The sequence below is a fragment of the Notamacropus eugenii genome, chromosome 6 (assembly GCF_028372415.1).
Source record: "Notamacropus eugenii isolate mMacEug1 chromosome 6, mMacEug1.pri_v2, whole genome shotgun sequence".
In the NCBI taxonomy this organism is placed as follows: Eukaryota; Metazoa; Chordata; class Mammalia; order Diprotodontia; family Macropodidae; genus Notamacropus; species Notamacropus eugenii.
In genome coordinates, this window is record NC_092877.1 from 53,069,752 (window position 1) to 53,084,976 (window position 15,225).

A 15,225-nucleotide genomic window follows, 5' to 3' on the forward strand; every position below is an offset into this window, starting at 1 on the left:
AGTCAATGAAAACTAAAACCCAATTCCTAATTATGTTACTCTAATTTCAAAACCAGAGGCCTGAAGATGTAGAAAGACCTGATTTCTAATTTCTTTTTACAAAGAAAAGCAAAACATTTAATTTCTTAGGTTTCATCCTTTTAAAAAAATCCAGGGACTGGCATCACTTCTCAAAGAAATTTGCTTTTAAGTTTGCTGGTTAAAAAAAGCATGCAAAGATTAAACATACTATGTAATTGTTATTACCTCAAAGAAATGGTTATTTTGCAGGGAATAGGTAGTCCTTCGTATTGATAAAGACTGTAGCACTTTCACCACATTGGTAGATGCCCTTCATTAGCTGTTAGGCTAAAAAGATGTATCCTTTGGTGACCAATCTTTTGATTAGCTTTCTGAAGTCACATAGCCCAGTTCTCAGAAGACAGACACGATGTATATCAAAAGGCTCATTCTTTCAGCTTTCTATAGAATAGTCTATGACAAGAATGAGCAAACTACATATGGCCTGATGGCCACATCCACCCCACTACTTGTTTTTATACGGCCTGCAAGATAAGAATGGTTTTTATAACTTTATTTAAAACCGTAAAAACCGTTCTGAGCTCATAGACCACACAGAACAGTTGGCAGGATTAGATCTGGCTCTTGGGCCACAGTATGCCAACCCCTCATATATAAGAACCCTAAGTCACTTCTATACCATGATGCAGCAGCAGAGAAATATCTCAGTGGAGAATGAAACTGCTACAGATTATTATTATAACGATGATGATGGTGTGGTTTACAGCAAAATCACAAATCACATGTTTGAAGGGTAACATATTCATGTCTCCTGTTCTGAAGCCGAGGAACTGCTTTCTCTCCTCAGGTGTAGAACTTTCTAACTTTATCCTGTTCAGGTTGGCCAAGTATTCTTGTCCAATGAGATCTTTTCGGATCTTGACTCAGCGTGTCAGCTCTTTCTTGAAGCTTTCTGATATTTACAAATTGTTAATCTATGCCTGGGGGTAATTTAAACCTACGCCTTTATTATCTAAGTCACTAATGAAAAGGTTAAAGAGCACAGGGTTAAGCACTGAAAGTAGAGCAGAAAGAGTATTCCAGTTCTGGTGCCGGTTCTGGCATTGACCTTGGACGAGTTTCTCTATCTCTGGGGTTTATCCCTTTGCTTCATCTACAAAATTAAGGGGACTAGGTATCTAAAAGGTCACTTCTAGGTCTGTGATTGTTATTACTTCTTAACTTATCTTTTTTGTTCATCTGCGTTTTTTCAACAGGTCGTGATTTACTTTTAAGAACAGAAAGGAAAAGGACAACAGTATATCAATTTAATGTGAAGAAAACTTAGAATAAGGTGATAACATTTCTACTATTCTTACCAGATAATGTCCCTCTTTCTTCAGTGTCACTGTCACTATCAACAATGTCATTGAATTTTTCAATATCTGCCAAAGACTGGCCATAATGAGTTAATTCTTCATCTTCATTGAGATTATAAATGCTTTTCTTTTCATTGTTACGCTAGAAGAACAGAAACTAGCATGAATTAGTTACCTAACATTTTCCACAGTAGTTTGTGGTAGTCTGCTAAAGTTCATTCAACAAAACAGTAACAAACACTTACTTTTCATAATTACACATCTAGGGGTTTTTTGTTTTGTTTTTTACAAAGTTTATTCTGTTCTGTGTCCTTCTCTCTCCAACCAATGGACAAGTTTATTTTTGGTCAATAAAGTAATTCTACAGAAATATACCATTACTCAGAGAAGAGGAATTTTTATTTTAATGGACAAATTAGAAACATTTTCATAGCCCAGGTCTATTCCAAGAAACAAATTCATGAAAGAGTTTTAGGCATGCCACCATAAAATGAAACCATAGTTTCAGTCAACAGCACTAAAGGTAGCAGGGGATCCAAAACAGTCAGGTAGGCAGAGATAATATTTGTTTTGGAAAGGACATTTATCCATACGATTAATATTTACTAAGCTTCATTCTATAAGGGGTCTAGGAGGTATAAGAGGTGTCAAATATGAAGTAGCCAGTCCTAAGCCAGGGATAATGAAATGCTTAAATGGTAAGCATATTTAATGAACAGTGAGAACAAAACAAGCTGACTGTCTTCACTGGTTATATAAAATGGCAGATCAGAAATAAAAAACCAAAAAATAACCCCTCAAATCCACACTCAACCATCCCCTACAACGCTCATTTTCCATACCTGTCGTTCTAGAGCAAACCTCTTCATCATCTTTTCCTCTGGACTTATTTTAGTATTGTATTCCCCAAAGCGTTTATCTGTAAATACATTAGACTTGTCCCTCTCTTTGTACTCTTTTAATAGGGTTTGTGTACGCTGAAAAACAAAACACAAAACAAATTAAAAACAATTTTCAAAGACAAAAGGGTCAGTCAAAACAATGTGTGCTGCAATGTACAATCTGACTCTTAGGTTTTTTTCCATATAGTATAATGCTTCATATAATAGAGTTCAAACAAGGCTTCTCCTCCCGATGATAGATGATTGTTTAGTGAATTACAAATGAATATATAATTTCATTTGAGCTACAGAACAACTCTTTATGGTAAATAGAGTGATTATTCCCATTATATAGATGAAAAGGCATAAGATTTAAGAAATTAAATGACATATATAGTTACAGAGCTAACCAATTGAGTAGTATTAGCTTGGAGCTGAAACCCAGGTTTTCTCTCCAAATTCAATGATTCTTTCAGTATGTTCATCTGTTTCTCAAGATCAATGCCAGCATTTTTTAAATGGGGGAAACGGAACCACTAGTACTCCATCTTCAGATAGGAAAAGAAATCAGCAAATCAGCTAGTTTTGTCAGTGGGATGCTCACAGAGCTAAAGGGAGGAAGGTGGTGAGCTGTAAAGTAGACAAACCAAATACACTGACCTGCTTTTTTAGCTGTGGCAGCTAAAACTAGTAATGTGTTTACATTAGGCTTGCTTTATTTGGAAAAAATGGAATGTTTAGATCCTTTCAACGATAAAGGGAGAACTGACCATATTGGTACAAATACATGCTGCCCTCAAATACGATCTGTTACATGAGATTTCTGTGACAAGAAAAAAACAACAGAAAAATAATACTGATCATAGGTTGCACTTGGCTTTTATATGTGCTGGGAATAAACAGATGGGGTTATGCTTGGTTCTGTGATATTTGACATTTTTATCAATCACTCAGATAAAGGTATAGTTGGGATGATCATAAAATTTGCAGATGAATGAATGAATAAAGCATTTATTAGGCATGGTTTTTTTTCTAGCTCTATAAAATAATATTTTGGCTGTTTGATTGGTATGGCAGATTAGTTAGAAGTGTCATTTTTACTATATTGGCTTGGCCTAACCATGAACAATTAATATTTTTCCAATAGTTCGTATTTTACTTTATTTATATGAAAAGTGTTTTGTAATTATAAATATAAGGATTAGCTGAAGAAACTGGATATGTTTAGCCTAGAGAAAAGAAGACTTTGGGGGCAAGATCATAGCATTCAAGTATTTGAAGAGCTGATACATAGAATAGGAATTAGATTTTTTTCTGTTTGGCCCCCAAGAGAAGACCTATGAACAATGGGCTAGTTAAAGGGGTAAATTTAAATTTTTTAAAACAGAATTTTATTTTTTCAAATTACATGTAAAGATAGTTTTCAACATTCATTTTTTATAAGATTTTTTTCTAAATTTTCCTCCCTCCTTCCTCTCCCCCAGATGGCAAGCAGTCTGATATATATAGGTTATACATGTGCAACCACGTTAAACATATTTCCACATTAGTCATGTTGTATAAGAAAAAACAACAAAAGGTGAACACCACAAAAAAGTGAAAATGGTGTGCTCTGATCTATACTGGTCTGTATACTCTGGTCAGATTCCATAGTTCTTTCTCTGGATGTAGATAGCATTTTTCATCATGAGTCTTTTGGAATTAATTGTCCTGAATCATTGTAATGCTGAGAAGAGCCAAGTCTATCACAGTTGATCACTGTACAATGCTGTCGTTACTGTATACCATGTTCTCTTGGTTCAGCTCACTTCATTCAGCATCAGTTCATAGAAGTCTTTCCAGGTTTTTCTGAATCTACTTTTCATCCTTTCTTACAGCACATTCATATTCCACAACTTGTTCAACCATTTCCCACTTGATGGGTATCTCCTCAATTTCCATTTCTTTGCCACCACAAAAAGAGCTGCTATAAATATTTTTGTACATGTGTGTCCTCTTCTCTTTTTAATGATCTCTTTGCAGTACAGACCTACTAGTGGTACTGCTGGATCAAGGGGTACCCAGCTTGATTGCCCTTTGGCTAGAGTTTCAAATTGCTCTCTAGAATGACTGTTAGTTCACAACTCCACCAACAATGCATTAGTGTCCCAAATCCCACATCTTCTCCACCATTTATCATTTTCCTTTTCTGTCATATTAGCCAATCTAATAAGGGTGGGGTGGTACCGCAGAGCTGTTTTAATTTGCATTTCTCTACTCAACAATGATTTAGAGCATTTTTTCATATAACTATAGATAACTTTAATTTCTTCATCCGAAAACTGCCTGTTCATATCCTTTGATCATTTATCAATTGGAGAATGACTTACATTTAAGCTAATGTAAGGGAAAGCCTCTTAACTAAAAGTTATCCAAAAGTAAATGGAATATATTAGGAGGTTGTGGGTTCCTGCTCACTGGAAGTCTTCAATAAAAGGCTTGATCATTTGCCGGGTATGCTGTAGAATGAAATATTCTTCAGGCATAAGTTACAGAACCTCAAATCTAGGATTCCAAGATTTCCTCATCTATTATAAATAAGATAGGGTAGTGGACATGATGGCTTCTAATGAGACTTTTGATTCTAAATATATGATCCTAAGAAGTAATGTGATTATTCTCTAAGTCTTAGAATCTAAGACCAACAGTATTTTCCAAGAGATTTTTCCTCTCCAAAATACCTATCTTCAAAGCCTCATATAGGTATAAGAGAGGATCATGTGTTTTTGAAAGATATACCAAAGTACTTTATGCTCTGGCAGGCCCAACACCAATCCAGTAAAGTTTCTCATATGGGCCCAATCTTTCTAAGTTTGGAAAGAATCATAAATAGAATATTGGCTAAGGGGAATGAAAGTTTTGGCCAAGAAAACTCATGTAGACGTCTTCTGAGGCAAAGGGGTTTTGATCTGCAACAGCTCAAAACTAAAATAATGTTTCTATTATATTTACAATTATGCCTACAATAATTATCATATTAAAATTATAATTATGGCTTTGCTTTACAAATATTATCAGTTTGTTCTTCACAACTCTGAGAGTTAGATGTTATTATTACTCTTATTTTACATTTGAAAAACCTGAATCAAATGGATGGCTGTGTGCCCAGGGACACACAGCTATAAGTGTCTGAGGCCACATTTGAACTCAGGTCTTCCTGACTCCAGGCCAGGAAATGACTCCATTATTCAGGGGTTAGTTTACAGAAAACCTACAGAGAACAATTAGTTAAAAACACAACTTTACAAATGATAACATACAATAAGTAATCTGTTATTTTAGGTACAGATAATTTGTAAGTTAATTCAGTAATACTTAAAGATGAATGTGGTACACTACACTTAGAGAACTCTTCCCTTACAATTTTTCTTTCATTTTCTTTATTTCACTGTAAAAAGAAATGTTTGGAGGTGGGAAAAGATAATTATTTGAACATGCAGGTCTTGTATTTACTATCTCACCAGCCTTTATTAATCTTTGAGATCTCACTCCCATTTAGTAAAGAACAGTGACTCAACAATAGTTATAAAGCAACTAGTGGCAAGGCTATTCAAACTTTAGATCCTCTAACATTTTCCTCTTCCTTTTTCAGTTTCTCTTATTCTTGAAAAATGATTAGCAGCAATAAGATTACATGTGAATGTGTGAGAACAACCCAGATCAGGGGTGGGGAACGTGTGGTCTCGAGGTTACATGTGGCCCTTTAGGTCCTCAAGTGCAGCCCTTTGAATGAACCCAATCTTCACAGAACAAAGGAAGTTTAGATTCAGTCAAAGGGCCACTCTAGAGTGGAGGAAACTGGGCATAGATCAACACCTAACACCATATAGCAGAATAAAGTCCAAATGGGTACATGATCGAGGTATAAAGACTGATAACTATAAACAAACTAGGGGAGCAAGGAAGAGTTTATTTATCAGACTTATGGAGAATGGAGGAAGTATGACCAAACAAGAGATAGAGAACATTATGAAATGCAAAATGGAGAACTTTGATTACATTAAATCGAAAAGTTTTTGCACAAACAAAACCAATGCAACCAAGATTAGAAGGGAAGCAGAAAACTAGGAAAGAAATTTTTCAATTAGTGTCTGTGATAAAGGCCTCATTTCTAAAATATATAGAGAACTGTGTCAAATTTATAAGAATACAAGCCATTCCCCAATTGATAAATGGTCAAAGGATATGAACAGACAATTTTTACAGAAAGAAATTAAAGCTATCTATAGTCATATGAAAAAATGCTCTAAATCACTATTACAGAAATGCAAATCAAAACAACTCTGAGGTACCACATCACACCTATCAGATTGCCTAACGTGATAAAAAGGAAAATGATAAATGTTGGAGAAGATGTGAGAGAGTTGAAATACTAATTCACTGTTAGTGGAAGTATGAGCTGATCCAATCATTCTGCAAAGCAATTTGGAACCATGTCCAAAAGGCTATAAAAATGTGCATACCCTTTGACCCAGCAATATCACTTCTAGGGCTGTATCCCAAAGAGATCATAAAAATGGGAAAAGGACTCACATGTACAAAAATATTTATAGCCGTTCTTTTCATGGTGGCCAAGAACTGGAAATCTAGGGGATACCCATCAATTGGGGAATGGCTGAACAAGTTGTAGTATATGAATGTAATGGAATACTGTTGCGTTACAAGAAATGATGAACAGGAAGACTTCAGAGAGGGCTACAAAGACTTCTAAGAACTGATGCTGAGTGAAGGAAGCAGAACCGGGGAACTTTGTACACAGCAACAAGCACAGTGTGCGAGGAAATTTTCTGGTAGACTGAGCCCTTCACAGCAATGCAAGGATCTAAAAAATTCCCAATGGACTCTTGAGGCAAAATGCCTTCCACATCCAGAGAAAGAACTATGGAACTGGATTGCAGAATGAAGCAGACCATTTTCTCTTGTGTTATGTTTGCTTTGTTTTTACGGTTTCTCCCATTCATTTTAATTCTTCTATGCAACATGACTAAGGTGAAACTGTATTTAATAAGAATGTAGAAGTGAAGAACCTATATAAGACTGCACTATGTCTCGGGGAGGGTAGGGGGGAAGAAAAGAAGGGAGGGGGAAAATTCTAAGATATATAGAAGTGATTGTAGAAAACTCAAAACTAATAAATTAATTTTTAAAAAAAATGACAAACAGGAGGACTTCAGAAAAATCTGGATTTATATGAACTGATGCTAAATGAAGTGAACAGAGCCAGGAGAATATTTTACATAGTAACAGCCACAGTGTATGAGGACAGTTTTTGATAGACTTAGCCCTTTACAGTAATGCAAGGACCTAAAACATTTCCAAAGGACTCATGATGCAAAATACCATCCACATCCAGAGAAAGAACTATGCTGTTGGAACGCAGAATGAAGCAGACTATTGTCTCTTGTTATGTTTTGTTTTTCTCTTGGTTTCTCCCATTCATTTTAATTCTTCTATGCAACATGACTAATGTGAAAATGTGTTTAACAGGAATGTATGTGTAGAGCCCATGTAAGATTGCATGCCATCTTGGGGAAGGAGAAAATTTGGAACTTATGGAAGTGATTGTTGGAAACTGAAAACAAATAATAATTTGGAAAAAAACTTTTAAAAAGAAGATCACACTTGAGGACCTTGAGGGCCATATGTAGCCTTGGGGCTACAAGTTCCTCACCCCTGGAAATATTTTCCCCTCCATTTGAAGTATTAACTAAGTTCTGGTTTTCTTTCCCACTGGTTATCAGATGATGGCAGAAAGTTAGCTGCTCCTTTAATTTAGCATTTTGTCTGCCCTGGCAAGGACAAAACACATTCTACTTAGAGAAGGCTATGGTGTCAGCAGTGGTTGATGTTTCAAAGCAGAAAAAGCAAATCTGTCCAGTGAGGAAAACATTTTTCTTGATTTCTTCCCAAAATGTGTATGTATATGAAAAAGGCATTTTGGCTAAAATATTTTAATAAAACCAGACAATTTACTCTCTTCACCGTCCAATAAGGATGGAAATAATTCAATAAATATTCCTGCAGTATTTGGCACTGCACTTGGCACTGAAAGTTTTGGCACTTTCAACAGAGCTTCAGAATTCATAAAGGATAAGAGTTAAAGCATAACTTCTTATAATACAAGCTCTCAGCACAATAATAGTTCTGCTATCGTTTTCCACGGTCTGGCCTGCTGGCAATGAATGGCTTGATAAAGCCACTCCTAGGAGCCCTCTCCGGTTTCCACGTTTTTCTTTTGGTTCTGTGTTTCTCCTCCACCTTTTCTATATACTACTGTTCTAAGTATTCAAGTCAGTAATAGTAGGTGTTGGGAGGAAATAAAGGAGAAGAAAATTGAGAGTTTACTGTACAGTAACATTAAAAACTCAATTTGATAAATGATATTGGATCAGACTTGTAATCTTAACTGGGGAGGGTTGGGAAAAAGGGAGTGAGGAATTCTGAGACTCCCTCCAAAGACCCGAGTACAGGGGAAGGTCGTCTGGAATGAATTTGTGGACTCAAGTATTCTTGAAGTCAAGGTGGTAAAGACTGACTAGTATGCTTTTTGGTGGGCAAGAGTTCTTAGGGAACCTCAGATTTGAAAGAGGTACAGGTAAAGTTTATATAGGTTATTCTACAGTAAGACAGTGCCAAATATGCTAACTAGATGATTCAGGATGGGATTAGGGAGTGGTTAAGAAGTGGTCAGTTCTTAAAGGAATATGTACTTTTAAGCATCTACTGTGCAGGTATTTTACCCAGAGTTCACTGGAAAATAGACTGGGGGTTGGGGGGGGTACAGAGAGGTGTGTTTTAGGTCTGAAATGTCACTAAGTCATCTAAAAAATACCCAGGCTGCCTCTATCAATGTCTAATAACTGTGAGGGAGTATATATACGTCTAAGTCTAGGATACACATGATAGGTCAGTGAGTAATAAATATCTTTATGACCTAGTACACAGCCAGTTCAGTCAGTAAACAGTGGGTTCAAACTAATAAATTCTATAAGTGTTGCTGGCTACTGTATCAGGAAGTGAGATAAAAGTTTTGCTAGGGCAGGCTGTCCTTGGGCTGGGAAGAAAACTGCCAGGGACAGGCTAGGGAGAAATGCGATCTTTAGAGAGAAATGTGATTTTGGAATTGGGGTCTAAGCATAAGCACCTGAGTACCCCAATATTAACTGTTTTGTATACCTGGACATGGCTTGGGAAATTTAAGCAGTGGACCTATACCAACAGCATGGCTATGTTTGGGATGATCAAACAGGGGAGAAGAGAAGGAGAAGAGTAATCCTTGTGAACAAATGGCTGGAAATTAACAGGAAGTCTGACCCTGCTAAAGGCTAGCACAATTTCAAACAGTTATTTTTTCAAGCACTCTCTTTCCCACAGACATACAGCTTAAAATTTTGTTGGGACTAATAAATTCAAATTATGGACCACCCAGTAACATTTAGAATACAATTCCAGAATAGGCACTATAGCTGTCTGTGGGAAATATGCATTATGTTAAGCTTTACACATTCTTGAGTCATACAGATTCTCCTTGGAGACATTCACAGAGCTAAGAGAATGCTAAAACAATGTCAGGTCCTCTTCACTACACATTTATTTTATTACACATAAAGGGACCCTGGTTATCTTATATTCTTTCCACTGACCTCTCAAGTAGGAATACGGGATTTAGATAAGGAAGGGATTTGAGAGATTAGCTAGCCTAGCCCAACCCTCTCATTTTACAGATGAGGGAGCAGGAGGCCCAGAGATTTTCACAAGGTCAAAAAGGTAGTAGCTTGTTTTGAGTTCCCTACAAATACAACATGAATAATTTAATATAAATGACCCTTAGCACACAAGACTTCCAGTTTTGAGAATGTTCAAGAGCCTGTAATTGTGGTTCATGGTTACAGCATATTTGAAAAGAAGCAATAACATATAAAATAGATTCCTTCTTTAGCCACTGATGTTTCTTCCTGAAACAAAGTCCTGCACATTCATGACATCAGATGCCTTATTCTAGATTAAGTAGAATATAATGTGATGAGAATAAACAGCTGAACTGACGTGGCTGAATGCCAGACAAAGTGTATAAAAATGAAACACGTTAAGGTTGAGTGGGCTGATATGACACATTCATAAAGGGGAAATGCCTGGATCTACAAGGGAGTCCCCTCAAATATCACAGCTTTTGTTTCAGCTCAATAAATGAAAGCCAGCATGGCACATAAACACTGGAGAGAATTTGTTGTTCAGTCACTGGTTTTTCAATCATGTCAAACTCTTCATGATCCCATTTGGGTTTTTTGGGGTTTTTTTTGGCAAAGACATTGGAATAGTTTGCCATTTTCCGTCTCCAGCTCATTTGATCGATGAAAAAACTGAGGCAAACAGGGTTAAGTGACTTGCCCCAGGTCACACAGCTAGTAAGTGACTGAGGCCAGATCTGAACTCAGGAAGGGAAGTACTTGCTGACTCCAGGCCCAAGGCTCTGGGTACTGTGCCACCTACCTGCACATTGTGGATAGAGATCTGGCTTTAAAGTCCCAAAGACTAGAATTCAAGTCCTGCCTCTGATACAAATTGGCTATGTGACTTTGCCCAAATCTTCGAACCTCTAGGTGCTCTAGGCAACTCTCAAAAACCACAAAGTGGAAAAAAAGTACTGACCTTCAATGGTTGGCATAACTCACCAAGCTCCCTAGTCTTCCCTGCACCCTTTGCCAGACAAGCAAAATGACATAATGTGCTAAGAGAAAGTCTGTCAAAATTTTTAATGGGATAGATTCTCACACATTCTTTTATCTTCCATGTTTAAATTCAATTTTATTGTATTTTCAACTCCAAATTCTCTCTCTCCTACCCACTGAGAAGACAAGAAAAGTAAAACTCGTTACAATTAGACATGCAAAATATTTCACATTAGCTATGTCTTTTCCCCCTCCTCCCCATCCACAAAAAGCAAGAAATAAAAGAAACTATTTAAATCTATACTCTGAGTCCATCAGTTCTCTATGTGGAGGTGGATAGTACATTTCATTATGAGTCCTTTGGAATTGTGGGTGATCATGCTGATCGGTTACTAAGTCTTTCAGTGCCGCTTTTACTGTAAAAACTGTTCTCCTGGTTCTGCTCACTTTACTTTGCATATTAGTCTTCCTAAGTTTTTCTAAAACCATCTTCATTTTGTATAGCATTCAAATACAAATATCACTAAGTGGTTCAGCCATTTTTTTGATTGACGGGCACCACCTCGGTTTACACTTTGTTGCTGAAACAACAAAATGACTCTAAAAGTTTTTGTACAAATACATCCTTTTCTCCTTTCTTTCATCTCTTTGTGACATGTGCCTAGTACAGATATTATTGGGTCCAAGGCTAAGGATAGTTTAATGACCTTGTGAGCATAGCTCCAAATTGCTTTCCAGAAGGGCTGGACCAGTTTCCAGCTCCAGCAATGGGGCATTAATGTGCCTGCTCTTCCACAGCTCCCCTCAAATTGCCATTTCTCTTTTTATCATCTTCATCAATCTGATGGGTGTAAGGTGCAAATCTCAGAGTTGTTTTAATTTTTCTCTTATTATTAATGATTTGAAACATTAAAAAAATTTTTTTGATAGCCTGAATTTCCTTTTGACTACTGCCTATTCAAATCCTTTAATCTCTCATTTGCTAAGGAATGTATTTTGTTCTAATATAGTTTAATTGTTTCTTTTTATAGCTTGAGTATCAGACTTTAGAGAAATATACTGCAAATATTTTTTCCAAGGTAACTGTTTCACTTTCAATTGCATTGATTTTATTTGTGCACCTTTCCAATTTCCTACAACAAAATTGCCTGTTTTATTGTCTATGACTCTTGATCAAACATACTTTCTCTATCCATAGTTGTAAAAGTTATCACCTTCCCTGCTATGCTAATTTGTTTATTATGTAAAATTTTATGTATAGGTCATATATCTACTTGGAGCTTATTGTATTATATGGTATGAGAGGATGGACTAAATCTCAATTATGGTTTGTCTATTTTTCTTAGCAGTTTTTAATAATGCATCTTTACTACAATAGTGTCTTTCAGTTTATCAAACACAATGCTATTATGTTCAACTACTTCAAGATCTTGTTATTACCTGACCTGTTTCACTCATCATTTTTTGGCATAATCTTAATTAGTATAAATTGTTTTGATGATTACTTCATTGTAGTATAATTTGAAATCTGATATTGCTGTGTCCCTTTCCTTCCCTTTTTTTATTATTTATCTTTTAGTTCATAACTTTTTATTTTTGCAAATGAATTTTATCATTTTTTTCTAGATCTCTAAAGTAATGCTTTGGTAGATTTGGTTCGCATATCAATGAATAAACAAATTAATCAGGACCAACATGAATAGTGCACTATCTCTCCAATTGTTTAGGTGTTTTGTTTTTTTTTAAATAAAAAGTGTTCCGTAGTTGTAATTATAAAGTGTATTATCTCCTGGCAGGTGAATCTCCAAATACTTTATAAATTATGTAGTTATTCTGAACTGAATTTCTTTTCCTATCTCTTTGAGGGGTAGGGTCGTTAACATATAAAATATTTAATTATTCATTTGGGCTTATTTTAACTTTTGCAACTTTGCTTAAGTTGTTATTTCAAATGATTTTAGTTGAATTTCAAGGGTTTTCTAAGCAGACCATCATGCCATTTGCAAAAATCACTAATTTTGTTTCTTCTTTGCCTCTGCTGACTCCTTCAGCTTGTTGCTATAGCTAGTATTTCTGGTACTATACAAAATAATGATGATTTTACCCTAGGGCTTACTAGAAAGACTTCTAGTACTTATCAATTATATATAGTGCTGGCTCTTGGCTTCAGATGAATACTACCATCTATCAAAGAAGAGAAGCTATGCAGGGCAGTGGGAGTCAGAAGACATGAGTTCAAATATGCCTCCAGATATGCATTAGCTATGTGACCCTTAGCAAGTCACTTAATCCTGCTTACCTCAGTTTCTTCATCTGTAAAATAAGCTGGAGAAGAAAATAGAAAACCTCTCCAGTGTCTTTGCCAAGAAAACCCCAAATGGGGTCACAAAGTGTCAGCTATGACTGAACAACAAAATCTATCTTATCTTTATTTTTTTTTGGAGAGTTCATTTAAAGCTTGTTCAGTTTCCTTTTCTGGAATCGAATTTTAAAAATTCTATAATTCTTGCCCTGTCAACCTGGGAATTTTATATTTTTGTAAACATTGATCCATTTTATTGGTATGTAACTGGGCAAAATACTTTCTGATAATATTTATATCATTGTTTGCTGTGAATTCTCTTTTTCCACTTTTGATGGTGGTAATTTGGTTTTCCTCTCTTTTTTTCAACCTGAATAGTTAATGGTTTAGTTTTTTAGTTTAAAAAAAAAACACAACAGTTCTTACTTTTACTTACTGATTAAATGGTTTCATTAATATTTTGTTTTAAATTGTTAATCTCTTTTGATCTTTAGAATTTCTCTTTTGATGTTTAGTTGTTTTTTTTAATTTGTTGCACTTCTAAGTTTTTTTTAATTGCATGCCTAACTCACTGTTCTTTCTTTCGTTGATGAGAACTGATAAAAGTACTTAGTTATTCCTCAAGGAAAAGTGAAAGGGCTAAATTCATACTCATGAGTAACACTGTTAAATGTGCATTTTCCTCTATTATATCTTCTATTTTTTTCTTCAGTTCTCCTTCCTTATACCCTCAAAGATAACATCAAGACAAGTGAAATACAACAAAAATGATCTGCTTCCACTATAGTACTCTTCTTTTCTTCTGCCATCACTGGTTCTTATCCTTTCTTTCTTCCATTCAATCTCTCCTTCCCTACCCAATCCACCCTCCAAAGCAGAATTTTGATTTATTTGTGTCTATTCTCTCCCCTTCTTTCCTTTCCCTACCCATTCCTCTATTGAGTTTACTGTATTTCTACACTAAGTTCTATTTGAGAGTGTTAGAATTCTCCTCTGTCGAGTTCAGGTAAGCATGAATTTTACGGTGCATCCTTCCTCTACCCCCTCTCTTCTCCTAAGTCTGTACAGCCTTCTCATATACTCTGAGTATGAGAAAAAGTAACTCTTAAACCTTCTTCCACCTTTTCCCTTCCCTTTTCTCTCTTAAGAACATAAAGAACAAAACAAATTTTCCTCCCAGTCCTGCCGTCTCTCTCTCTGACCCTTGAAGACACTTAAAGCACCTTTGTTTCTTCTTTCCAATTGATTAGAATGCAAACATATGATCCTGATTTAGCCATTTCAATTTGTTCAAATGTATTTACTTTTCTAGGTTTCTTTTGATTATTATATTTTTTAATATTTATTTATTTAAGTTTTCAACATTCATTTCCACAAAATTTTGAGTTCCAAATTTTCTCCCCATTTCTCCCCTCCCCCCACCCCAAAACGCAGGGTTTTCTGATTATCCCTATCACCAATCTGCCCTCTCTTCTATCATCCCTCCCTTCCCTTATGCCCATCTCTTTTGTCCTGTAGGGCAGGATAAATTTCTATACCCCATTACCATATTTCTTATTTTCTAGTTGTATGCAAGAACAATACTCAACAGTTGTTCCTAAAACTTTGAGTTCCAACTTTTCTTCCTCCCTCCCTCCCCACCCATCCTCACTGGGAAGGCAAGCAATTCAATATAGGCCATATCTGTGTAGTTTTGCAAATGACTTCCATAGTAGTCGTGTTGTGTAAGACTAACTATATTTCCCTCCATCCTATCCTGCCCCCCATTTCTTCTATTCTCTATTCTGACCCTGTCCTTCCCCAAGAGTGTTGACTTCTAATTGCTCCTTCCTCCCATTGCCTTCCCTTCCATCATCCCCTCCACCCTGCTTATCCCCTTCTCCCCCACTTTCCTGTATTGTAAGATAGGTTTTCATACCAAAATGAGTGTGCATTTTATTCCTTCTTTTACTCGA

The 15,225-nt window shown here is 35.9% G+C and overlaps 1 protein-coding gene across 1 annotated transcript in view; it reads right to left on the reverse strand.

Annotated features, from left to right (window-relative positions):
- Window positions 1-15,225, reverse strand: part of NOP14 (NOP14 nucleolar protein) — a 63,742-nt gene that overhangs the window by 38,303 nt on the left and 10,214 nt on the right. Inside the window, exons 2-3 of the mRNA XM_072620065.1 lie at window positions 2,222-2,356; window positions 1,380-1,521 (exon numbers count right to left, since the gene is read on the reverse strand). Of these exons, the coding sequence (XP_072476166.1) occupies window positions 1,380-1,521; window positions 2,222-2,356 (277 nt within the window). The remainder of the gene's footprint in view (window positions 1-1,379; window positions 1,522-2,221; window positions 2,357-15,225) is intronic.